Source organism: Gallus gallus, chromosome 27 (assembly GCF_016699485.2).
Source record: "Gallus gallus isolate bGalGal1 chromosome 27, bGalGal1.mat.broiler.GRCg7b, whole genome shotgun sequence".
Classification (NCBI taxonomy): Eukaryota; Metazoa; Chordata; class Aves; order Galliformes; family Phasianidae; genus Gallus; species Gallus gallus.
The window spans coordinates 1,448,521-1,475,741 of NC_052558.1; the positions used below are offsets into that span (position 1 = coordinate 1,448,521).

Genomic DNA, 27,221 nt, shown 5'->3' on the forward strand with positions numbered 1-27,221 from the left:
ATGAGACAGAGTGCAGACAGAGCTGTGCTCTTAGAGATGCTCAGTGCGGACCACTGGCTTTTTTGTCTCGTAAATGAGCAAGGAAGGAGCCATCACTGAAAGACTATGAAAATTTGGTGATGCTGGACAACGAAAAAGTGGTGATGGTGAAATGAAGAGTTAGGTATAGACACCAAAAATTGCAGGAAACCTTTAGAATGAGGGAAATGCTTCTACAGGAGGGGAAAACCCCTCCCACTGCTATCCACCTCCACCACGTAGAGATTACTAGAATTGCTCTCAGGAAGAGCCTGGGAGGTCTCAAACATTGGCAGAGCCCCTGCTGCTATGGGATGGGCAAAGTCAGAGCAAGAGGATGATCCCCGCACCAAAGAGATTAATGAAATTAAATTTAATTAGCACTTGCAAGAGATTTTTATCTTCAAAGTGCTTCATAGCCACAAAGTCTCCCGGAGCTTCCGTGAGATTGATTAACATGTGCTGAGCTTTTCATCTTCCAGGAGGGAAACGAGGATACTCAGGCAATGGTAAAGTCCAAAGAAGAGGTAACTGCCCAGAGGTAATGACATGGATTACCCTCACCTAAAACTGGTGCACGCCAAGGAGCATCCCCAGACCTCACCAGAGTCACCGATATCACAGGGCCAGAGCACAGATAATAATAATAATAATAATAATAATAATAATAATAATAATAATAATAATAATAATAATATGGATGCTGGCAGGCACATCTGTGGCTGCTGGGGCTCAGCTTGCAGACAGCAGCCCCTGAACCTCACTGCCTTGGCTGCAGCTATGGGCACTGCCCCACGGCCACAGCGCTGCACATCCCCAGCCCCTCTCCTGTCTCCTCACCCCCACTAACAAGTTCCTGTTATTCTGAGCATCTCTCTGGGCTAAGGACACTTCACTTCACACGCCAGCCACAAAGGCTCAAATGAAAGCGGCAGCATGAAATGGGTGTTTAATTGTAATGCTGCGTGACACTGCTTTGTAACACGGAGCTGCGATTCGAGGTGCGTTATCTCTGCTTTGCCAGCCTTCCCAAAGCCAGCTTCTAGTCTTTATTCCTTTAGCTTTGCCTTAAAGGAACACTTCTGGACTTTGGGGTGTTTCCTCGTTTCCTTCTAAGAGAAGCTTTCGAAGGACCTACATCCTTTGAAGGATTTCCTTATTAAGTCACTGAGATATGTTTACAGTCTTCATGATGTGACTGTGGACAACTGGGTGTGCTTGCAGGCTCCGGTCCCACTGAGGACAAACCTTTCTCCTCTTTTTAAGCAGGAGAACAGCAACAGCAGCAGCTTTCCCATCCACATCTGAACACTGTACAGGGGATGCGGCGCTGGGGACTGCAATGGGTGGATCTGATGACTGCTGAGGTGGATCCAACCCCTGGACAACCTGCTGGGAAACAGGAGAACCTGCTCCAGTGCATGAGATTAACCAACAGCATTTGCACCAGCTGTGATTGATCTCTCTCCAGCACTGCACTGAGAGGTCCCAAAGGGATGCAATACCTGCAGCACATGTGCACTTTGCCTTGCGCCGTGATTTTGGTTTTGTAACTCTGGGTGTCTCAGGGTAACCCCAACTGCCACACCAGCACAAAGTGGACCTCGAGGACGCTGTGTGACGTGCTGACTGCACTGGGAAGGGCTAAAACCACACTAATGAGCCAGGACTTCAGCACCAGGCTCACGCTGAGGACCAGAGGGACAGATGGATGAAGCACAGGGATGCTCCGCACTGTCTGGTGCTGCCCAGTGAGAAAATCCTTTACAAACAGCCCACACATTTCTAGCTCATGCTTGCTCACTGGCAGCCAAAGCATCTAAGATGTTCCTCTTGACAGGTGCGAAGCATTGGTTTTGGCTCCACAGTCCTAGACTGGCTACCAATAAACACTTCTCCCAACTGTCAATGCCAATGAGCATCTCATTTTAACATCAGGTCGAAATCTCTCCTCCCCAAAATAGTTTCCTCTCTCCTCCAGCCATGCTGCATGGCCAGCACCAGTCCGTGGGGCAAGCTGAGGTGGATCAACCCCTGGACAACCTGCTGGGAAACAGGAGAACCTGCTCCACTGCATGAGATTAACCAACAGCATTTGCACCAGCTGTGATTGATCTCTCCAGCACAGCACTGAGAGGTCCCAAAGAGCAGCTCACAACAAACTGGAGCACGCTGTGGACTCGACAGCTTTAATGACACCATTGGACACGAGGACCCGAGCAACCTTTGAGCTTCCCCTCTCTGCTCCTGCACTATTGATAAGGGTGCTCAGGCAAACGTAATTAATTTTTAGTGGCAGCCTAATTTTGTGGATGCTCTGGTTGTCAGGGGGCTGGCACAGATAGAAATAATGCTGACCTTTTCTCCCTGGGAAACCTGGCTAATTGAATGAATTCTTGCTCTCATTAGCAAAAGGTCCCAGGATGCAGCCAAACACAGCACATTTACAACACCCTCCAGGTGACACCAACTGCCTCCTAAAGGTCAAGCTGCTTCTTGATGAGCTGATGTAAGATTGGATCTGAGCTTGTCTCCTATTGCAGCAAGTCCTGGCCCAAATCCTCAGTGTTCTTTATGCTAAAGGCTATTCCTACGTATAGGTACCACTTGTTTCTTTGAATGCTGGGAGTTGGGAATCTCCATCCCTGGTGGTGTTCAGGAACAGTGGAGATGTGGCACTGACAGACATGGTCAGTGGGCATGGTGGGGTGGGTTGGGGTTGGACTTGGGGATCTGAGAGGTCTTTTCCAACCTTCCTCACTTTAGGATTCCATGTTTGAATCCTCAGGAGGATGAACCAACCCTGTGCCAATGGGACTTGAGGTGCTCTTCTATTGCCTTGGCTCCATACTGATGCCTGGTGCAGCCAAACCCCCACTATCACGTCGCAGGAAGCAGCGTTCCCCCTCTACAGCACCAACTGCAGTTCAGCAGCAGCAGTTTTATGGCAGCATTTAATAGATCACACAAAGCAAGGTGAGATTTGTGTGCTCTACCCCATGTAGCAGGGAGGCTCGGGAGCAGCCAGGACATCTCAGCTCCTTAAGGACCTGCTGTCACACAACCGATGACCATCCCAGCACAGGCAGGAGGTGCTCCCTCTCTCTGTCTTCCCCACTGCTTTTACATGCTTTCACTGCAGGCTGTAATCTGAAGTACTTCTGGCACAGAGACGTGTCTGCAGGCTCTGAACACACCTGGCAGGAGCTGTCAATCCCACTTGCTCCACAGGGAGCTGATACACAAGGTTCTCCCTCATTTATGGGCAGATGCCAACCTTGCAGCTTGTGCCCCATTTGGGGCAGCACCCACCTTTTGATTTTGTGCCTTTCTTGGGCTCAACCCTCTCACATTACAAAAAAGCCTCTCCTCTCTGCTAGAATGCAGAGGAAAAGCCAGAATCAGGAGCAGCACCACGAGCATCCCTGTGCTGCACGGTGCACTCCTGCTGTGCCGGATGCCAGAAGTTCCTATTGCATGTCTCAGCCCCTGCAGCTCCAAGGAAGCATTCTGCATTAGATGGAAAACGTGTTGCAAGGGGCTGTGCTATGCAGGGTCCTGGGATGCTCCTTTTGCACTAACACTTCCACGTGGAAGGGTCACCTGCACACATGGGGTTTGTTGGAGAAAGCTGCAAAGTGCTGCAGGAAGGCAAGTTAGTCCTGTGCACAGCTTGCCTTGCCTTTCTCCCTTTCTTTTCTTTTAATTTGCTAATTGACGACCGATTTATATTGAGAACTGCCATTCTCCAGCAAAGTTTCACCTGCAACAAAGCTGCCCCAGGGGCACGACTGCTCGCATCCCCCTGTGATGGAAAGGAACTTAGGAAGGCTCTGGGAAGTCCTGAGGTCAGCACTAACCACATGGGCTTTGAGGAAGAGTATTCCTGTTTTAAAATCCACCAAAGGTTTGGCATGCACGTGCCTACTCGATAGCCCTGTGCAATGCTGCCCACGCAGTACCAGAGCACTCCTTCCTCCCACGGTGCACACCTGCTGCTACCATCACTTCTGGGCCGTCTCCTACTTATTCTGCACGTACAGATCTGCTCTCTATTGCTAACAACCGCTCCAATTTGAGCTCCACAAGCTCTGAATGATGCACAAACCCTTTGCCTCCTCCCTTCCCCCAAACCCTGCGGTGCACGCTGCTGGCTCAGAGCCTGCAGACGATTCCCCACAGTGTAAATCCATGATAATGCAGTCTGCAGCGTGACCTGGGGCTGCACGGGCTGCCTCCTCCTGCAGCACGCCCGGCTTCAGACATCTTGCAAGCAAAGCAGGCTGAGTTTATCCGGATCTGCTGCTGACCATATTAATATGCAGAAGTAAATAACAGTGATTGCTCTGTGCCTCTGCACAGCTGGCAAATGCAGAGCTGCAGAGCTCAGGCTTGCTGATGCACCATGCACAGAGCTTGCACGGCTGGAGGCCAAGCGTCAGGGGTTGGGGGCTTTGGGGAAAGGGCAGAGGGACGTCCAACCCTGGAAGTGTGTTGCCAGCTCCTTGTTGAAGGAAACTTCGCAGCGCAGCAGCAGCAGCAGTGCTCCACAGGCTGCTCTCTGCAGCACGGAGCTGCTGCTCAAATCTGAGGTGCCTGGCAGGAAATCCGGAGGGGCAGAGAAATCAAAGAAACCATGGAAACGCTCTCCAGTTGCGCCAGCTTCGGTGAACTTTGCAAGGGGATTTTTTCGGGGTTGGCAGCAGCGGCCTTCAGAACCCAGGGCTGCCCTCAACCCACCTGCAGCAGGACGAAGCACGAAGGATCAGGGCTTCTGTGAGCCGAGAGAGCAGGGCCAAAAGCATCACTGTGGTGCTGCTTGGAAGGAAGAAATGCGAATAGTCTCTGCTGGGAATCCCTTTGGGCAGATGCCTGGAGCATCCCAAACCTCTGGCAGGGCCTGGAGATGCCAAAGGAAGGTGGGTGCTGCTGCTTGTCACGGCATGAAATGTTTTTCCCATCCTATTTCCCCCACTTTAACAACTCCATGGGGACCAAAGCAGCTCTTCTGAGAGCAGCCAGTGGCAGAAAATGCATCCGAGCCACCTCCTAAAGCATCAGGGCTTGCGTGAAGACCCCAATTCAAAACTAAAGCCATGCTACATTAGTTTATTGAAATTCAGTTGGGAAGCGGAAAGAGATCTGCTGAATGAAGGTGGCTTTAATGAAGCAGAAAAGCAGAGGCACGGAAATTTGATGCTACTGAAATCACCTGCACTTCTGGTTGACGTGGATAGATCTTAAGGCACTGCACAGAGTGAGCATCCAACGCACTGTGTACAGAGCATCCATGCTTCCACCCATCCCTGGATGTCAGGAGCTGGAAACCAGGCATCCTCTGGTCCACAACAGCAATAAAAGACCCCATTGGGAAGCCACAAAATGCATTACAATGCTGTTGGATGTGCAGGGAAACAGGCTTGAGATCTTTCCTCTGCATGACCTAGATCCAAAGGCTCGCCTGTAGCCTGTGTTTTATACTGAATTAAATAACGGCAGCCCATAACACAACGTGTACATCTCCTAAGTGGATTGAAGCCTCAAGCTTTATAGATTTCATGCTTCTTTTTAGTGCAATTTTATAGTGCATTTCTCATCGCTCTTTTTTTTTTTTTTATTCAGCGTGTTGCTTGATTAATTGGTATGAAATGTTCATCGTTATCCGACAATTCCTGAAACACAAATGCAGAACTCTCTGATTGTATTTCTTATTTACAGCCCTGTAGCCTGAGTGATTTCCAATTTACTGCGCCGTTATATTAGGTCAATACATAATACCTTGGGCCACTCCAGAAAGATTAACCACAAGTGGATTCCCTTTCCAATCAAATAGACCCTGCTGTAAATTACAGTTTCCTTTACTATGTTTGATTGTATTTCTGCCACGTTCCTCACAGAGTGCAATAAAACAAACACCTCCTGCATCCGTGCCACTCTGCGCTGTGACGGAGATGGGTAACTGCAGAATTTGGGGGACTCGGTGTCATTTTGCTCCTGAAGGGAGGTTGTGCTGAGGTGGGGGTCGGTCTCTTCTCCCAGATAACAGCGTAAGGATGAGAGGGAATGGCCTTAAGTTGCACCAGGGGAGGGCCGGGTTGGGTATTAGGAAAGAATTCAACAGAAGAGTAGTCAAGCATTGGCACAGGCTCAAAGAGGTGGGGGAGTCACCGTCCCTGGAGGTGTTCAAGGAACGTGGAGATGTGGCACTGAAGGACATGGTAAGTGGGCATGGTGGGTTGGGGTGGGCTTGGACTTGGGGAGCTCATGCACGCCACTTGCAGCCCACGGCTTGCTGCTTCACTGGTTTAGTGAGAACCACTGGTTATGGGTGAATGGTTGGACTGCATGATCCTGGGGGTCTTTTCCAACCTTTGTGATTCTGTGATTCCCCATTGGTTACTGGAATGAGTTTTCTCAGGTAAACTTTCTTCCATCTCACGCAGCACAGCTATGCCAGCTGTTCTGCTGTGGGTTTTGTCTGCTTGGATCTTAATTCCCATGCGGATATCGCGACACCTGGAATGTTTAAAGCCTTCTGCAAAGCACATGGGTGACGTGAAGGCTTCAGACACACATTATTTTCCTACTCTTTTCATGATTAAAGTAAAATGCTAGAAAATATAAGTCCCAGGGGTGCAAAATTCAGCAGACGAGGATTTCCATTTTTTTTCCAGCTCTTTTTCCTCTCTGTTGTCATTTTTGTTCCACCTATCCCATGACTGTGACAGTCCTGACACAGTATTTTGCGCCCCCAAAGCTGCTTGATGCCATGGCACCCAGGCAGTCAAAATACCCTGTCTTTGCACTGGAAAAACAAGACTGAAGCAGTCTGTGTGCTCACTATTCCAAAATTAGACTGCATATAAATTTAACATGCTCAAATAATGGGCTTGCATATGCACACAGTCGAGCAAAAGGTGTATTGTTCCAACGCAAGGAACTTGTTAGACAGGATATTTCAGCTTCCCAAGATATTAATGGATGCTCAGCAAAGGTCTTTTTAGAATGATAATACACTTCACTTTGTTTGCCAAGTTGGTAACAATTAAATCACTTTTTGGATTACAAAGCGTATGCTAACGTGACGTGGCAGCAGCAGCTCCTGGAGCAGCCCTATCCCAAGCTATGAAGCAATATTTTCCGTCTTAGTTTCTTATTTGAATTGCAAAGGATGATGGTTATGAGTTGTTTTTTTCCTTTGGAAAAACAGAGATCCTGGGGCATGCAGCCAGCAGCAAAATGAGGGTTTTTGACTCTGCACACCATCTATTTTCATGTAGGGCTGTGACAAAGAATGCATTTTTATGGCACCTCCAAATCCGAAGCAAAAAAACAGAGTGGCTGCACGAGCAAATAAAGAATAAGACACCACTGTCATAAGTTTGCTTTAATAAAAATCAGCCCAGCACTCAAGAGAACCCAAACTCCATGTCAGTGAGGGTCTGAGGCACCTGAGATGCATGGGAAACGTCCTGCAGGGTGCTCTGGCCATGGTTTGGATGAAGGGGGGCTCTTCTGGGTGGCTGTTTTCTATGATGAAGACCATCACAAGATGCACCAACCAAGGCCACCATGACGGGCAAGATAACCACATCTTTTTCAAGGCAGATATCTCCCTGATATGATGGAAGATGTCCAACCTTCACCATCCACAAAACCCTTCAAGAAATGCCAATTCTGTGTCTGGCACAAGGAGCAGCTCGGAAGGCTGCAGGTGCTGATGGCTCTGGGTTTGAGCAGTCCCACTGGAAGGATGCTGCAGAAGCAGGAATATGGAGATAAAAGGTTGAGCATCTCAACCTCACAAAAATCATTGCCTAAGAGGCAACAAAAAGAGCAGCTGCTGAACACAGGAGGGGCTATGGGGGCAATGGAGCAACAAAACCAGACTGTAGAAGTATGCCAAGAGTTGAACATAACGATAGAGTAGGAAAGTTTAGGTTATAACAATTATAACAGAGATGATAGCTCACTGGGAAGAAGAAACTCAACTCCTTCAATCCCAGAAGCATCCTCATCCCTACCTATGGATATGGCACTGCAGTGCAAAGATTCCACTCCACGTCCATCCTTATCCCTCTCCTTGGTAAGGGCTGAAGCCCACTGCCATGAGCTGAGTGTCCTTGACAATGCTTCCCACTGGAGAGCCAAGTTTGTACAGTCCCAGTGGTAGCAGCTGAAGAGATTTAATTCCAAACACATTTACGTTATTATGCAAATATTTGGAAATCATCAACTCTTTCACTTACCTGCTAAGAGCTGAGTTAAGTGTTTCCATGGGAACAGCAACTATTAACCACTATAGTTAATATTTTTATTCTGGTGGTGTCCAGAGAGCCCAATGAAGATTGAAGACAGCTTGTACAAGGTGCTGTATGAATGCAGAGGATGAAAAAGTCCCTTGTTGAAAGGCAAAGATTATGTTTTATGAGCTTCAATGACAAGCACCAGTTCTACCTGGATCTGTGACAACATGGCCAAATGGGTTTGCTACAAGTCCAGCAGCTTCGCTCACACCATTTAATTAAACAAAGAGCCCTATTTAAATTGTTTTGAATCCTACTGCATGCTGTGGTCAGGTAATGACTTTAACTGATAATCCAACTCAATCCAGCACCAGCAACATCAATCCAGTTCCAAGGACATGAGGGTCTTCCCCTCTGGTCTTCAGCTGAGTACAAATATACATTAAATATGTGTGATAGCAGCAATGGGGCTGATGGAGATGCTCACAGATTGTGGAGCAATCAGGCTAGAAACATCCCCACCACCACGGGCTCTCCTGTGGGCTTCCCTCATTCCTTTGTCCTCCCAGTTCCTTTTCCCACTTGCATTTCTTTCTTTTCTTTACCTTCTGTGTACTGACAGCCTGCTTTACCCAGCTGGGACTGAGCCACCTTTCCCAGCTCTGCAGCATTAGGAAAGCACAGTCCTAAAAGCAGCTATCAAAAGCAACCCTAACACAAGGACAGGGTTTGTGTCACCTTGGGAACTTCAGAGGGGTCCAAAAACCCAACAAGGCTAAACATAGGGAGGTCAGGGAGTGCTTCTCCAAGCCTGCTATATCTGTGAGCCATTAATGCTGTTGTCTCCTGCCCCAAGTCAGTTAGTCTGTGAGCAACAAAGGGTCATGACTGGGAGATGCACTTCATCTTCCCATTTTCTATGAACCTGCTTTGCCTTCAAAAGGACAAGCCTTCAGACCCATGCAACAAGTCAGAAATGAACCTTCACACCACCATCTCCACCCAGAGCAGAGAAAATGACTTCCAGCGTGAGCTGCAAACTGGAAGGCAAGGCTCATGCTATAAATACACTGTGCAATTGCAACACACAAATAAATGTTAAGTTTTGAATGAATGCAGCCAGATCTCAACGGGAGATTGAAAAGTGCTCAGAAGGAGACCAGCAAGAGCACACAGTCCCTCGGACCACCCATGCAGGAGTAACCCACACCAAAGGCAACAAATGTCCCTAAATGCCAAAGAGGAAACCACAAAGAGGTCCGCCTCAGATGTGGCTGTCCAAAAACACCTTTCTAGGCATGAGGGACGTTGGTTGAGGAGGATGGGATGGGATGATCTTCCCAAAAAATAAAACCAAGAAAACACTACACTCATAGGTGCAGGAAGAAAAAGGCCTTTCTTACCTGTCTCTCCCCATATTGGCAAATATTCATCCTGCTGGATGTCTAGCATGATTTCCAGTCCATTGCCTGTCCCACCCTTAACTGTGGTAAGAAGAGGCCGTCCTTCTTCTCCTGAGTTGAACATGTAGCATTTCCCATATTTTGTAAACACCTGTGAGGAGAAAAGAGAGAAAGTGCCATGTGACAAATGCTTCTTTGCACCTGAATAGAGGTATAGAGTGATAAACACCCATGTGCTGCAGCTCAAAGGGAAACGTCTGCGGATAAATCTAATCTGGTTTAATAATTCAGCATACTGTGTTCTCCTTACAGAAAATAAAAGACAGAGAAAAGGGAAGGAAAGGTGTTTCAGAGCAGTGAACAAATGTCTTTAGCAGCTCGCCTGATCCACACTGTGTTCACTTTCCAAGAAGCACAGGTACAGGCTGTACTTGAGCTTGTTCTGAAATTCAGTGCAATGCTCTCACTGTGCATTGGCACTGGGGCTCACTTTACTGTAAAGTCATAGAATCACAGAACTTCAGCGTGGTTGGTTTGGAAGGGATATTAAAGATTGTAGAACCATGGAATCACAACACAGCTGTGTTGGAAAGGACTTTAATGATCGTAGAACCATGGAATCATAGCATGGTTGGGTTGGAAAGGACCTTAATGATCGTAGAACCATGGAATCATAGCATGGTTGGGTTGGAAAGGACCTCAATGATCGTAGAACCATGGAATCATAGCATGGTTGGGTTGGAAAGGACCTCAATGATCGTAGAACCATGGAATCACGGCACGGTTGGGTTGGAAAGGACCTCAAAGATAGTAGAACCATACAGTCACATCATGGTTGGGTTGGAAGGGATCTTAACGACCGTAGAACCATGGAATCACAGCACAGCTGGGATGGAAGGGAGCTTAATGCCTATCTAGTTCCAACCCCCTGTCATGAGCTGGGTGTCCCCCACCAGCTCAGACTGGCCTATTCATGGCTTGGGCACCTCTAGGAATGAGGCACCACAACTTCAAACAGCAAATATCCACCAGGATAGTATCACAAACTCTTGCCTTTCTGGATTCACTCATCTCCCAGAGCTCATTCCTGGCTTGTCTACAGTTGCAAGGGACATCACCACTGCTGGGTTGTGCTCTGATAGCGATAGGATTTCAAGGTTCCTTACAACCCAGCCATCCTATGATTCTAACAGAGAGCACGAAGCGCCTCGAGTCACTCTTGGTGGCCACAGAGAATCCGTCTTGGCAATCAGTAAGCAACTGGCAAACGGCACTAATGAATATTCAGAGCAAAGGGAGCACAAGAGCTGGCTGCAGTCCCACCAGCAGCCTCAGCACAACTCGCCAGGCGCTAACATGTTTGCTGAGATCACACGACCCTGAGATGATTCATAAAGCAACACAAAAGCCAGAGTCATCAGCAATTTATTCCCATCAAATCTTGACATATATTATAAAGCACAGCATCAGGGAACCAGGTGAATTAAAAAAAAAAAAAAAAGAATATTCTGGGGCAGGAAATCACATTCAAGTTATGAACCTCCAATCAGTGCAAAAGGGATGCAGAGCATACAAAGCACTTGCAGGAAAAATGATGTCCTTTTAAAAAAGATTTTATCCAAGTGAAAATCCCTTTTTAATACTTGACTGACCTATTAAACCATTCAGGCTGGAAAGATAATCTGAACAACAGTAAGCCTGTGTTAGCAGCCAGTGCCTGTAGATGGGTTTTCCAGATAGGCTTTGAAGGCAGAAGTCAAAAATGTCTAATTAGGATAGTTTAAAATGTGGCAAGAAGAGAACCTATATGGGTGAAAATCACAGGAAAACTAGTAAGCTTATATATAAAGCAACAGCACTCTGTAAATGCCAAATAAGGATTTAGATGCTGACGCACCCAGTGCAGCCTTCAGCCAAATAAATCCAGGCAATTTTATAGGGCTTTTTATATTGCCCTTTGCAGCTGTAAAACTTCAAGTGCAAAAACCTCCACTTAGGGCATTTTTACCCAATAAACAAGTGACGGGGGTCTGAGGCTCATTTTGAGTGCACTTCTTGGACCCCCACCCCAGTAAACTCAATCAAACAGAGAGCTGCAAAGGGAGGGACCTCCTCTCCATCCTCAGCAAGGGACCACCAAAGGCTCATGGCAGTGGCCACCAGTCTGCCTACTAGTCTTACTGGATATCTTCTTGCAGAGCAGGAGATGAGAAACAGTGGGCCCAGGGGACAAGCTTACCTCCATCACCTATGTCACCCCTGGGACTCCGCAAGGAAATGCTTTCCTGAGAAGCCCCATTATTTTCTGCTGCCATCACTGAGCATCAAACCTCATGAGAGATCCTGGCGTCTGTCTATCTGCCCTCCCATCTCTGCAAATCAGGCAGTTACGTGTGGTTTTGTATAGCCAAAGAGTGCACCAGGGAACTGATTGTAACATGGAGAACCCATCCCAACAAGGAATCACACATCTCTGCTGAAGTCCTAGAATGTACAAGTCTTAGGGTCACCACCAGGCTTAACAGCTAAGCAAAGAACGGGTGCTCAAGAAGGCACCAATAAGGGATACATCACCAAACAGCATGAAGCAAGAGATATACAGAGCAGAAGAACTGGGGAGGAGGAGCTGATGCTGAGACTTCACTCCTTTGGGACCGGGTACCCATTTTGGGCTGCAGCATGTCTTTCCTTCACAAGGAGTGGGCAGCTCCTCGATGCAAAGCAAACCATGCTAAGTGGGGACAGCTGGGAGATTTGCTCCCACAGCTCCCTCCTGATCCAAGTAAACCCCACGAAGATGCCTCCACTGGGGATTCAGGCTGCCTCGTGCTGCTCCCACTGCTGACATCCAGCAGCCATTGCTGGGAGAGCACCACAGTGAACTGAAAATCAAAGAGGACAAAGTGAGAACGGAAAACCAAGAGCCTTTCCCTGCAGGTTAAGGTACCCACAGGGAAAGGCAGCCCTAAGCTGTGGTTGACAGCCCCAAGCACGGGCATTGAGTTGAACCTCAGCTTGAACACATCAGCGCTGGTTTCTGAGCAATGAAAGCCTGGAGGCCAACAGCTCTCCTTGGGAGAGCAGCAGACATTAAACAGAGCCTCCGGGGGTTTATATTCTCCTCTGTGGTACAACTCTGATTGATGCCCATACCCCACTGCTGGCTCTGACTTTCCACCACCCGCACCACAAGGCCTTCCATCTTTCCCTAAGCAGCTATAAAACTCTATTTATAACAGCATTTTAAAAGGCACTGCCAAGTTCCAAAACCATGCACATTCATTTCAATTCACATTCAACCGGGCTGCTCTGTTCCCGACCTTCTCACTTCTGCTATGAATGATTGTTCAGGAAGATAAAGCTTTTTCAGTACATTTCCTCAGTTTCAGGATCTTTTGGGCTCCCTTGATAGCAGGGCATGGGTTTGGGAGGAGTCAGACCATTATCAGATCATCAAGATAAAAGGATGGAGCTGTTTGGAAAGGGTAGCAGCAGTGCTTACTAGCTGCTGTGAACATCTGGGATGGCAAACACGAGGCAAACCAGAATGATTTAACCTCGGTCTATTTGTCTTAGGGGAAAGCAGCGGTGCTTGCTGTTATTAATGTTTTAACTTGGAAAGGAAGCCCAGCACAAACCAGGAAAAAAGCACAGACCGGTGCTTGGAGAGTTACCTCTGAAAACACCAAACCGCCCCTTGGATGGATCGCTTTGGCTTTTGCCTCTGCACCCATTAAGTGCAAAGGTAAACACATTGAAAAATGTGGAACAGTATTTGAGTGCCATAAGGATCCCTTTCTCGTGCTGACACACCGAAGGAGAAAACCTCATCTCTCGTGGAGTTAAAAGGCAGAGCATGGACAACTCGAACTCACTCCATGTACAAAAACGAAGGCACAATCAAGAGCTCAGAGGCAGAAATGTATATCCTGCTGCGTGTCAAACCAACAGTCCGAAAAGGACTCATATCCAAAACGCAAGCAAGCCTGACCGGAGTAATAGAGAAAAAGGTATTTCACAGTTTATAATCAACACAGACAGGACAAGCATATCTGCTGATAAATTATCCTTTCAATACGGAGCAAAATGATGGTAAAAGCAAGTAATTTGAAGTCTGTAAATGTTTTCTACATCAGACAAAGATGCAGCCAAGAGCTCACTGACGAGGCAAGATGTTATTTGTTAGATTAAGGCACTAATGACTGAAAGGAGGGCAAATTAGCATCCTTCACAACCATTTTCCCTGCAGTTGTGGGACACGAAGATTTAGAGGCATATCTTCTCCAGTCACATCTAACAGCACAACAGAGAACAGAAAGGAAAGAAAAAAACAAGGGACTTTCCACACAGGTCCAGGAGAACAGGAACATCAAACTGAAAGGGGAGCACGGGGATGGGTTTGGGCAGGAACCTACAAGAGATGGTGGAGAAGATCACATTTAGGAGGAAAGATGACTTCATTTCTGAACTTTCGGTCCATGCACACAGCACAGCTCTCCTGTGGCACCCACAGATTCACATCAGCTTGTCACTGGAGGTGTGAGGAATGGCCCAGACCAGTCGGCTCTGTGAAGGTGCTTTGCAATGGTCCATTTGTTCATACTCTGGCAGGAGGCTGCGGTACATTATTTAAAATGAAACCGTGTGGCTGCAAAGAGCAAATTGCAAAGGATGCCCACATTAAACAGGTTTCTGAAGCGTCACATCCCAAAGGGGACCTCCTTCCAGAAGAAGGATTGCAGTGACGGCTTGGAATGGAGGTAACTCCCACCTAGTGGACAGAAAAGACTTCATCTCCCTTCCAGCCTTACGTGCAGAAGGACTGAAGGAATCAAATGCTGATCCCGAGCAGAGACAATATTTCTGATAGGAAAAAAAATAATTAAACGAGGACCTTAAAACTGCCCTAAACTTCACTTGGAAGGTGAAAAAATAGCAAGTACTGATAGAGGAAGTGGACAGATAGGTGATATGGGCAAACTCGGTCCATTGTGTGCAGATGTCACTCAACAGACGGATGAAAGCCACAAGGACAAGGCAACATCCACCCTCAACATCCACCCAGCCCAGTGCCCCTTCCCAGAGCAGGACATGCAACCTGTGTGGGTCCTGATGGGAAAACCATTGGGTCTCATCCAACTCCCTGCTCAAGCAGGGTCACCTGGAGCAGGTTGTCCAGGACCAAATCCAGGTGGTTTGTGAATCTCTCTAAGGACGGAGATGGGAGGAGAGAATCTCAACGTCACAGAGTGGCAAAAGCGTGGTGCTGCGCCTGGCCAAGAGGCCAAAACCCATCCCAGAAAGCATCTTACAGTTTCAAATGGTGAACTGCATGCACTTTTGGGAACCATGGGCTCCTCCATGCTCCATCAATAGGTTGGAAAAGACCACTAAAATTATATAGTCCAATTCCAACCCACCCCACCATGTCCACTAACCATATCCTTCAGTACCACATCTCCACGTTCCTTGACAGGAACAGTAACTCCCCCACCCCCCCCGGGCAGCCTGTGCCAATGCATTACCCCTCTTTAGGACAATAAATTTGTCCTAATATTCAACACGACCCCTGGCAACGTAAGGCCATTGCCTCCTGTCCTTGGTGGTGTCTCCAAGGATGTTCTTTGGGGCACCTCAACTCCCATGCCAAAAGCATGGCCCTACAGCTGGGCACAACACAGGTACACAGAAAGAAGACACAAACCTGCACCATTCCAGCCCCCCAACAAACTGTGCTCTACAATTGGGCTTTGCAGCAATGCCTCTTGCTGCGTCTCGGAGACCTGCAGTGAAACCTTCAGGTCCTGAAGATGCCAGGAGGGCAGGGGACACACGAGGCTCATTTCAGCTGGAGACACATTTCAGCACTCTCTTCGCTGGGGGATAATGATGCACCTCAGGCTTATAAAACCTCCGGGGTAATACAAAAAAACCATCACAGAACCTCTATTCAGAGTAAGATTCAGCTGGTCAACCACAAGGTGCAGCTCAGAGATTAACATAAACTCAGGGGTGTAGGGGGGGAGAAATAATTAAATATTTTGTCCTCTTCCCCCCTTCTAAGAGCAGATGTGGACTTCTCCCTCAATCTGTGTTTGCTTGGTATTATCAGAAAGCTGGCAGAGAAGTATGTCAGACAAGCAAAAATGCCATCCATCCTTGGCGGTGTCAGGTTTAATCTCGCAGCAGCCAAGAGTGATGGGGACGGAGCTCGGGGAAGCAGCGCCATGGAAGTTGTCAGCGACGTGTTTACAAGGACAGGGTTTTCCTTTCGGCCTCCAAGACTGCGACATCCCAGTGGGGCTGTCAAGCAGCTCTGCCAGGCGAGGCAGGGAGATGCGTAGTGGAAATGGGTTCGATGTCTGCCCGCACCCCTCTGGGCGCTGTTCCCATCCAGCTGTACAGGAGCAGCAGGGATGTCAGCTCCGCTCTTCTACAAGGCTGCTGTTTTTAAAGATGAAGTTATTGAAGTCCTAGATACTGCCTGAGGCCGTGATGGTCTTGTGTGAGCATTAGTGCTCTTCTTTTTACAAACTAGGAGCCGGTAACCCAAATGTAATAGCTGCTGACAAGCCACTATACAACATATAACACTCCTAATGCAAAGATCTCTGCCTTCAAAACCAGCTTTTGCTACTGGGCAGGACCAGTTCTTTTTAAAATTTGTTTTATAGGATGGCATTACATGTTACCCAATGGACAGCAGTTCATACCCTGGTATTCTACCCTTCAAGAACAGCTAAACAGAGGCATGGCAGGCTGGCACGTTGCATTCACTGAGAGAGATTGCCATTTCCTTCATATTTGTGCAATCAGCCTCTCCCTGTAATGGCATATTGGTGCAAGCATTTGTTTGAATGGTGAGTACTTATGGAGGGTCCTTATAGCTGGCATAAATCACCTCCACAGCAATCACTGCAATTTAGCACTAGTTGAGTGGGTATTTAAAAAGAAATATAGCACTGTAATAAACTATAATGGTGAAGCTCCAAATATTTGAGAATTATGCTGGTCCATAAACTGAGGAAACTGTTACCCTCTCTCTGATCCCCATCAAGCCCTGATTACTTCCACCTTAACAAACCAAAGCACAACAATGCAAGAGGAGCTACGTCCCATTGGACCATGATTTGTCAGCAGTAGAGAACAACATTTGCATGCTTCCAGGAAGGCTCATCTCCCACATGAGCACCAATCAGACCATGAATCTCTCTTAAATACCACCTTCTGAGACCCATTTTGCAGAATAATATCCAGGGGTCCTTCCTGTATAGCGCTACATCTTCAGCTCTGTTTTAAAAGACTGCAGTATTACTCAATTTCTACTTAATTTTTTTTTTTTTCCACATCTTATGAAAATCAATGCCCCAGCAGAGCCACGGGGCCATCAGTGTGCAGGAATGCGTGGGTGAATCGAGGTCAGCAGGCTGAGACATGCCAGACTGGGATGGTGATAGCGTTGGATTCGGGTTGAGCGAGGTCAGACAACAGGAAAAACTTGGCCAATACCCTTGGGAAGCAGCAGATGGTGTGGAAAGAGGAGAAAAGCGGATGCGTCGGTGCGTCTGCTCCTCCTTGGGAGCACCACCTCAGCTGTGCTGTCCGTTCCTGCACCAGCAGCTCAGTGCTGGGAGCCCCAGGGTCTTTCAGCAGGTGCCAGCAGATGGCTTGAAGGCCAGGATTCATTTGGATAATAATTGCAATCTGTCTTCCTAATTTCTCCCCACTGATTCATTTAATGAATTGTTCTTCATTACCCTTGCTGAACTCCTTCCTGAGCTGAAGCACAACTCAGTCCCCAATATGGAAGCAGCTGCAGCTCCAGGATTGAAGTGTAGCTATCACTGATGGCAATCACAGAACCACAGCATGGTTGGGTCCGAAGGGACCTGAAGGACTGCAGAACATAGAACCACAACATGGTTGGGCTGGAAGGAACCTCAAGGATCATAGAACCATAGAACCACAACATGGTTGAGTTGGAAGGGACCTTAAGGATCGTAGAACCATAGAATCAAGGCATGGTTGGGTTGGAAGGGACCTTAAGGATTGCAGAACCATAGAACCACAACATGGTTGGATTGGAAGGGACCTTAAGGATCGTAGAACCATAGAATCATGGTGTGGTTGGGTTGGAAGAGAGCTTAAGGATCACCCAGTTATAACTGCTGTCTGCAAAGTGCATGGAAGGGAAGCGTCAGCCACATGAAAAGGACACAAAGCTTCAAATGCTGCCAGTGGGACTGCTTCATATCGTGCTTCTTCTGAAGAAAAAGCAGAAAACCACTCCCTCATCCCCAGGCAAAGGAGATAAGCACTAAACGGCAGACTGAAAACAGCATTTCTCTGTACCAGTGAAGCTTGAAGCCCTGGGAGGCATCTACCACTTAGAGCCTTGAGTATTTACAACTTCTGCCTGAAGTATTTGGGCCATGAGGAAAAGCAAAGCATCCCCATCCTGGGCTGAGACAAGGATAAAGACCTTCTGTGGCTGCATGGCTCTATGCCCCACATCAATCGATGCTCACCAGGCACCAAGGGATCTGCACTGTAGTTTTTCGCTGCCATACAATTAAGTTGTAATTCAGAACACGACTGTTTAGGATCTCAAATGTCCTCTACAGTCAATTGAGAATGATGTTTCCACCCCACAGTCCCAAGCACTTTAGTTAGCAATACTCAAAAGTTAGCACAAGCGCTCTTTTTGGCTCCCTTGTGATGGCTGCATTATTCAGAAGAGCAAACTTCGGAGCAGCTGTGTGCATGGTGTGCTTTTTCTCACACTCATTGGCTGCATGTAGACCTACTGGCAATGCCCCAGTGCTCTCCAGTGCAAATAGACACAGAGAGCAAAGTCATTCTCCATCACTCATGCATGCAAAACCATTCCCTATCACTGGCGGCAGCAAAGCAACTCCCATTGCTCACATATAGTGATGAGCAGGATGGGCATTCCTTGTTTCTTGCCTCCCACAAGAAAACATAGCATGTGGATTGGTAAAAAATGGGTTATGGGAATGAGATGAATCAGGCTGGTAATTAGGCAAAATGTGATTGCTTTCAATGTGTAATCAATGCAAGCACAACCTCCATGGCCATCACCACATCTTCTAAAGCAAATGGCACATGTACTGGTGCAGGCAGACGTAGGGTGAGATTAAGTTTAAGTCTAACGGTTGAACACGGGCAAGATTTATTGCACCCAAACACCTACTTCCCAGGGATGGATCTATTCATCTAAACTGCACGGAACACTGCAGAGAAGCACAGCGCTGCACAGCCACTTGTTGCTAGAAAGGTATACAAAATCCCACGCTTGAAAACCAGAGTGAAATGTATTGTAAGAAGAAAAATTAGCAACCATCGCTCCTCCTGTCTGCAGGTAGTCAAACCTTTCTGCTCTTCCTAGAAGTCAAATCTTTCTGCTCTGAAGTTCTAAGGCGTTTGGCAGAGCCAACACAACCAGTGATGCAACTGCGTTTCTGCGTTAGCACCGTTGCTGAACAAATTCAACAGCAAATAAATGATTTGCTGCTCCGTATTCTCCACCCTCACCCAACGTCCACAGTGCAGGCACTCTGGAAGCATCCTTTGGCATGAGGATTAACCTCATTTAGGCCATTAATTTAAATTACTGCTGAAACGGCTGATTCAGTGAGAGGTTTGATAGCCGCTATTTGTTATGTGCTCAAGCACAGCACCATGCTGGGCCATGAGACCTCTGTTAACCACAGCCAAGGGAATCGATCTAAACCCTCAGCTCACGTGCATGCAGCTGCAGCAATGATCTGGGGAGTGTTAAAGGAAAAAAAAAACAAAAACGAATGCCAGTGATAAAAAGAAGATGCAAAATGCAGAGAAAGTGCAAAGGAAAACAAAAACAAATGAAAATCAAGCAATGTGATGCCTTAGAAGCCAAGAAAGTGGCCGCAACAGAACTGCAACTGCAGGAATAGAGGATTTAAAAGCACTGCTCCAGAACCATCCAGCTCCATCACTGCAGCAGGACAGGATGAAGGCAGGGAGACCACTTCATTACAGCCAACACACCGTGTAACAGGGCACAAGGGGCCAGGCAGCTCGCTCTGCATCCATCCTTAACAACAACACACAGATATTTATGGTGCAGCCCTCCAAGGAGTCTCTTTACGATCACTTGCTATCAAAATGCTTCGGTGTCCGACAGCTGATTCTTTATGGTTTTACAGCAAATTGAGGGGCACTCAAAGCTCTTTATGAGCACATACAATTTCCCAGTCGAAGGGATGGGAGCAGCAGCACCCAAATGCACATTTTCCAGCCCACGGTGTTGGGCTGCCCCAAGGAGCCCATGGCTCCGTGCTGGTTATCATGCACAACAATTTGGTGTGCTCTGACTTTTCAATTGCAGTTTAGGGGTCCAACACAAACATCTCAGAGCAAGCATCTGGGTGGGTTCTGTCCTCATGGAGCTTTTTCAATTGCTCCCAAGATGATGGATGGGATCACAGAATCATAGAATTGCCCAGCTTGGAAAAGACCTTCCAGATCATCAAGTCCAACCGCAACCTAACCATACTACCCTAACTCTAACAACCCACCACTAAATTGGATGATCTTTTACATTTAAAAGCTGGGTTCTTATTTCTTTAGTTAGTGTAAAATCTATTCCAGTTATGCCCCACCAGCTCTGTGGTGCATTTGAGACACAAACCTGACAGCCTGAACCAGAAGACAGACCAGAGCCATAGGAGGTAAGAACAAATGGGACATGGTTAGTGGGCATGGCTTAGTGGGACATGGTGATGATGGGTCAGTGGTTGCACTGGGTGGTCTTAGAGGTCTTTTCCAGCCTTAATGGCTCTATGATTCTATTTCTATTCTTATTTGTTTCAAATTTACCAGTCATGAATTTCATCAAATGCTGCAGTGTTACCCATGGCAAAAACCCACCAGCCCACAGAGCCAGAAGATGGCAATAATGCAAAATGTTGAGAACTCGCATTCAGCACACCAGCATTTTTATACTCAAACATTTCCTCGGATGCCCCTCAGCAGCATCACTTTGGCCTCACCCCAATTTAGCTCAGCATCAGTCCCCAGAACAGCAACCAAAAGTGCTCTGACAAAGCCCAGATGCCATCAGTGATGGCAGTAACCATTCAGCCAAGCATAAATGAGCCCAAAAGCACAGTGCAAAGGCTTCCAAAAGCAACTCCATGGAACGGCATCTCCATATCTACCCCTTCTTTGCATTGGCAGCATGCATTGGCTCCTGTCCTCCTCAGGCACAAGGGAAAAGTTTCGACTAGGAGGAAATACCAACTACAGGAAAACTAGGAGAAGAACAGCCCTCTCAGTGTGCACAACGCCTGGAATTACAGATATCATGACTCCCTTAACAACTTTCCCCTGGTCTTATTTTATGGTTCGCTTCGCAGGAGTAAGCCTACAGTAATCAGGAACAAAATTCAGCTCTAAAAATGTAAAAACCAGCTGTTCTGAAATGTAAAGGCTTTACTTTGTAATTAATTTGACACTACCTACTTAAAGGCCTGGATCTTTAGCACTCATGGGATAAAGATTTTTCTTATCACCATTCCAAGAAACTTATCCAAAGCACTTTGCATTCCCGACGACATCCTGCACATCCAGCATATAAATGCAGGCAGGTCTATTTCCTCAGCGACATCAATAAGAAAGGCTATTTCACAGCTATTTTCAGTGGTCTTTCAAGGTATTTTTATATGAGACCCACCAAAAAGGGGATGTGGAGATGAGCAAGCATAGGACTGGCAGCTGCAAGAAGCAGATGTGCCACAGGGCTTGCAGTATTGCTGCAGGTCAGCATGCTGCAAGGTTTGCATTTGCAGTGTCTGCCACTCCTGGGTTGCAAAGCTGCTGCAGTGAGGGGTTTCCTGCAGAAGGAGGTAAAGCAGGGAGTGATGCTTGGCTGCAGCAGAAATGCTTTCAGCAGAAAAACAGGGATGAAAGGAGGTCTCCAAGGGATGTTGCGCTTGGAAGTAAAGAGCTATCACCCAACCCACATGCCAGACTAATGATGAGCAATGGGAAGCCTAAAATCCAACTTCAAAAGAGCTCCTCTTACGAACATTGGAGAAGTGAATCCTCCCTTCTGATGGCCTACAGAAGGCCCTCAGATTTGTCAGGCATGCTCTGCCCTTGCTGAAGCTGTGCTAGCTGTCTCAAATCACCTCCTCATTTCATATGTGCCTGAACATCTCTTCCAGGAGGAACTCAGCAGCTTCCTGGGTCTTGGCCAACATGTCATTGAACCATGAAGATTGGAAAAGACCTCCAAGATCACCATGCCCAACCCCCCTTCCGCCCCCCACCATGCCCACTGACCATGTCCCTCAGTGCCACATCTCCATGTTCCTTGAATACCTCCAGGGATGAGGACTCCCCCAACCCCCTGGGCAGCCTGCGCCAGTGCATCCATGCTCTTTTGGAGAAGAAATCAGTCCCACTCCCTCTGAGCAAGTCCAGCACCAGCCAGGTGCTGCCAGGAGACGAGCTGCCCCAGGTAACACTCAGACACACCAACAGACATCGCAAACACAACATGCTGCAACAGGAACCGTTCACCAAGGAGGGCTGAAAGAACAATGAGAAGGGAGAGGACTGGCTCCGGGGCACAGAGGACAAGTGTCCTGCTCATCAACAACAGCGTGAGCCAAAAGCGATGCAGGAAAGAGGGATTCTTGGAGATGCAACCAAATGGGAACTCCCCATATGACTCAAGCGTAGGGATATGCCATGTATACCCCACTCACGGCCAGCTTCAGGGATTGGTAATTCTTAGCCAATTAAAAGTAAAGCAGCATGAGCTAAGAGCAACCACAGCCGCTCCAAAAGCTAAAAAAAATAAGCCTCCCCAGAGAAATATCTCAGGTCACAATTCCCTCCACACCTTGTAATTCTGTTAGGCATCGCATCGGGTTATTTCCCAGACTGTGTGGCCGCCCTGCAAAGCTGCCTTATTTGCAACATATTTTATTACCAGCAAAGCAGGGGCTGACAGCTTGAAAGCTTATTGTTGGTAACGTGATAACAGAGCCGGCGCTGAAGCAAATTACAAATTGCAGAGGCAGCCAGCCGAGCCCACACGAGTAAACCTGAACTGGAAAGCAAGCAGAGCTCAGCCTCTGCCTGCTGGGACAGGTGGTGACTGCAACTCAAGCAGGGGGGTGAAGGATGGGTTTCTCTCCTGAGATCAGTGCATTAAGGTGACTATCCTGAGAATAAAGTGAAAATCGACAGCGCTGGGAGATGGACACGATGCACAGCAGCTCCAAACCCGTCTCAGTCAAGCAGCTGAACTGACTGATGCTTGGAATGTGAAGCATGCAATTTAAATTAACAAAGGGCACAATAATGATGTTTGCTTCTCCTTTATTTCCATCTTTTTTTTTTTTTTTTTTAAACACTGCTTTTTAATTAAGGATGGGGAAATTAACACTGAGAACTCAGCTCAGGAGGACTCAGGCTCCAGTTTCTGCACGACGCAATGCAATGCAAGCTACACACGAGCAGAGAACAACACACAGGGCTCCAATTGGAGAGAAGCAATCAGACAACAACCAGAGCAGAGCGGATGGGGACGGCGATGGGACATCAGACATCAGCCTCTCTGCTGCAACCTGCAGAGCACATGCAGAAAACTGCCATATGCCGTAAGAGCAATATGATTTCTCAAGCCTTGCTTTTCAAGAGCCTGTTGGGATGGCTGGGAGCTGTATTTTATCCCTCTGCCTTGTCAGTTGGAGCTGCAGTGATGGTTTGATTGGTCCAGAAAACATTCATCCCATCCCATGGCTGGGGTTACTGCTGGGTTCATCAGTGCTCCGTGACCGTCTGCTTTGCAGCAGGCTGCAGGATGATGGCAACACAGGCTGAGATGTTTCAGCAGCCACAGCCCTCCAGCAGCTGAGATGGGGCTCACAGGAGGCTCCCTGTTGAAGAAATCTCTGCTTCTTGCATTTATTTTACTTGTTTTTCAGTGTGGAAACCTCGTGAGACTTCAAGCAAGCACACCAAGTGTGAAATCCTGCGCCTTCATCTCATGCCAAGTTCTGTGATCAATGCCACTCGGCGCTGCATCATCCCTGAGGAAGAATGCCAAGTTGTAGGGAAAGGAGATATTTCAACACACGATGAGGGAACAGAGGCCTAGCAGTGCTAATGCTGATTTTTTTAGCTTCCCTTCCCCAAAATCTGCATTTCTGTGGTCAGGGATGTGCAAGCCTCCAGCTCCTGCAGCAGCTCCCCTCCCTTAAACTGGCCAACAGCCCCATTCCTGCAGAGATGATCCTGCAGGTTGTGTCCTCAGCACAACACGGCCATCCCATGGGAAAGGACCCCCCAAACCATGCAACCCCCCTGAAAACCATGGCTCTCCTGCAGGGCTGGGATCAGACTCTGTGAGGTTTATAGAATATGCAATTACCTTAAAGGCTTTTTGCTGCCCTTTGTGGAAGAAGCAGTCCCTTACAACTTGGTGCCCTGCTACTGCCTTTCACTTCAATTCTTCCACAGTTTCTGCCTTACTGGGAAAAAATAAATATCTTAATTGTCATTCACCTATTAATAACAATAATAATTGAAAATAAGGCTACTAATTAGGAGACTTTCTGCCCGGAAAGTTTGATTTGGCGTTCTCATTTTAATAACAGGATGCTTGCTGCCAGAGGGCCCCCACCCACTTCTCCTTGGTGTTACAGTCACACTGCCCATTCTTTGTGACACTGATGAGCTCAGATGGATCCCATTAGCTAATCAGTGTTAATGACCACCTTACCTGGACCAGTGGATTTTGAGATAAGCACACTGATGTCTAAGGACCTCCACATCTTTTGATAATCCTCATGTGCGTGCTCTGGGTGGCCATGGGATTGATTCAGTGCTTTATTGTGTTACAACCAAGAGCCACAAACCTTCAGCACTTGTTGCCCTGTACCCCCATAATATGTAGGTCCCTTGTGGCCACTATTCTTCCCCGCAGCTGGGGTACATACAACATGAAGCTCTTCATCCAGACATGAGCAAGAAAACCACAGAATCATAGAATCATTCAGGTTGTAGAAGACTTCTAAGATACCCAAGTCCAACCCTAACCCATCCCCACCAGCCCATGCTTTGCTTCTATTCCCATTGCCCCTGGCTTGAACTAAGGCCCAACACTGAGCCATGGGGTTGGGAACTTGGAGACGGATCCTCTGCCAAGGCAATGCCTGGCTTTTGTCAGCCAAATTATTTCCAGAAGCACTGGGAATGAGTCAACCTGCTTTAGAACTCAACTCTCAGCTCCTGCGCTATCCCCATACACCGGTGAGTTAAAGCAGAAGGATAATCAAGAGCACTGGCACCCCAGCCTCTTGGCTGTTATTTTCTTAGGGAGTGATTTTGCACATCGCAGCCTTGCGAGCAACCCAGCAGCAATTCCCAGGTGCAGAGGAAACAGCCAGCTTACTTTTCCTTATCAGCACAGAGAGTTTATTGTCCATGCAAGGAAAGCTGGGCTGTAACCGTGCTCCAACGTTTAGTGTATCTGGGGCTTTCTTTGAGGGGTAGAAAAGCTTTGCTCACACCCTAATAAAAACCTAATAAAATATAAATAATACAATTTATAATATAAAACCCTAATAAATCTGAAAGCTTTTATAGGAGATACATGAAACTTTTTCATTTTATCCACTCTAGTGCCAACCCTAGGCTGCTACGTGCCCCATCCCTCTTACCAGTGCCCATTAATCCATATTTATCCTCATTTTGGATGAGATCTGCTGTGGGAAGGTCTCTGGGACCAAACTACCCTGCCTAAAGCACAGCTGGGGATGGAAAGGACCCCAGAATGGCACCAACACCACTGTCCCCATAGGTCTTGACAGCAACTTGAGTCCAAGAGCTGATGCTCCCCCTTGCAGGTGAGCACATGGCTCCTCTCCATGGCTGCTCAGCCCGCTGACAAATCGTCCCTTCAGGCACAGCTGTGATTAATGCTCCAGATGAGTAGCTTTCTTGCTTTTTCCTGTTCCTCACCTGAGATTTCTCTAAGCAAGGTGACAAGCAGGGCTGCCAACATTTTGTACAAATACTGCTGGGAAACAGTCCCAGAACGAAGACCCAAAGCTCAGGAACATGGGCACACGGAGCCCTCCTGCTGTCCCACCACCTACACGCCAGCAGGAGCCTCTCAGATGCCCTCTGGTCTGCTCCTCTGAAGGCAGCTCTCTTGAGGATGCACCATTTTCCTTCCATTATTTTCCTTGCCAGATTTCAGATACTCATTTCAGCCCCTTAGAGCAGACTTAACCCCTGCTCTTCTTTCCCACTGGGTAAAAAGAAGTTGTTTTGCTTCTTTTTGAATTCTTTCCCCTCCTTCAAATGTACAAGCAAGCCATCTGCCAGCTTCCCCGTGGGGCAGCGGCCAGGCAGAGACTTTGAGCCCATTCAAAGCAGCCTTGGAAGTCGAACCCAACTGACACAAAGACACCTGATGTCACCCTAAACCACCTGAGCACAGACTTAAAAGCCACGAGACTGTCACCTGCCTCCATCTCTGCCTCCCCATGACCTCAGCCACATCATTTTGCATGATCCCATCCCCACAGTGACCTCCTGCTGCAGCTTCGGTCACCCCCATCTGCTGCTGCCCAGGTGCCCACAGGACAATGCTCCTAATCCCAAATCCCTTTTCAGTGGATGCTAAAAATACAGCAGCTACAATCACTGCCCAAATCTGCTTATATACATACGCCAGTTATGCTCCTGGCAGCACAAGTGATGCTCAGTGGTGCAGCCCCTGGGTAGCACTGGGGATGTACCACCACCCAACAGCCAAGCCATCTCTGTAAATAATAATTCCATGATGGAAAGAGGCCTTGTGAGTGTGGGTGCAAGAGCTTGGATGGGACCAATGGCTGTCTCCAAGGATGTGGGATCACCGCTGTTCTCCATGTAGGATTTGTAGGGTCTTTAAAGAGTCTTTAAAGGGTGGTTGGTAGGGGAAGAAATGCTTTAAGCCCCTGAAGCCGAAAGCTGGGCATAACCACAAAATGAGAAGTGACAGAGCTCATGACATTGCCTGGGGTAGAGATTTAGGTTTTAAAGAGATTGTAGGGTGTAGGCAGAATACAGGATACAGGTATAGGACAGCTGAACTCCTCCAAGCAGCTCTTGCTCCCATCCCTGGTGACAGCACCCCATGGCTCCATCGTGCACAGCTCCATCAGCCAGCAAAGCAGTGATGGGAATTTAGAGCGAACTGATAAAGTGCATTAACCTCAGAGTGAACCATCCCTTCCAGTCTGTCAACGGCCACCCTTGGCTCTGAATTTTAACTAAACAAGGTTAAAGCATCTAATTCTGGAGAACCATCTTGCATAGAGCTTTAATGCGCTCTAATGAGCTTCTCTGAATCCTAACATAATTCTCTACTTGCGGCATAAACTCAAACACTGAAATCATAATAATGCATGAAATTGCCCTGTGGATGGGAGAGAATATGGTACCAAAATGAAGCTTATTATTATTATCTTGAGTTGTCAACAGC

At 47.6% G+C, this 27,221-nt stretch overlaps 1 protein-coding gene across 4 annotated transcripts in view; it reads right to left on the reverse strand.

Moving 5' to 3' along the window:
* The window catches only part of ASIC2 (acid sensing ion channel subunit 2), a 413,868-nt gene that overhangs the window by 28,858 nt on the left and 357,789 nt on the right, over positions 1 to 27,221 (reverse strand). For all 4 annotated transcript variants that reach the window (XR_213687.5, XR_003071984.3, XM_418066.7 and 1 more), the window contains one exon: positions 9,668 to 9,818. Coding sequence is in view for 2 of the 4 variants with exons in the window: in XM_418066.7 (XP_418066.3) it covers positions 9,668 to 9,818 (151 nt within the window). In the remaining 2 variants the exon portion in view is untranslated. The remainder of the gene's footprint in view (positions 1 to 9,667; positions 9,819 to 27,221) is intronic.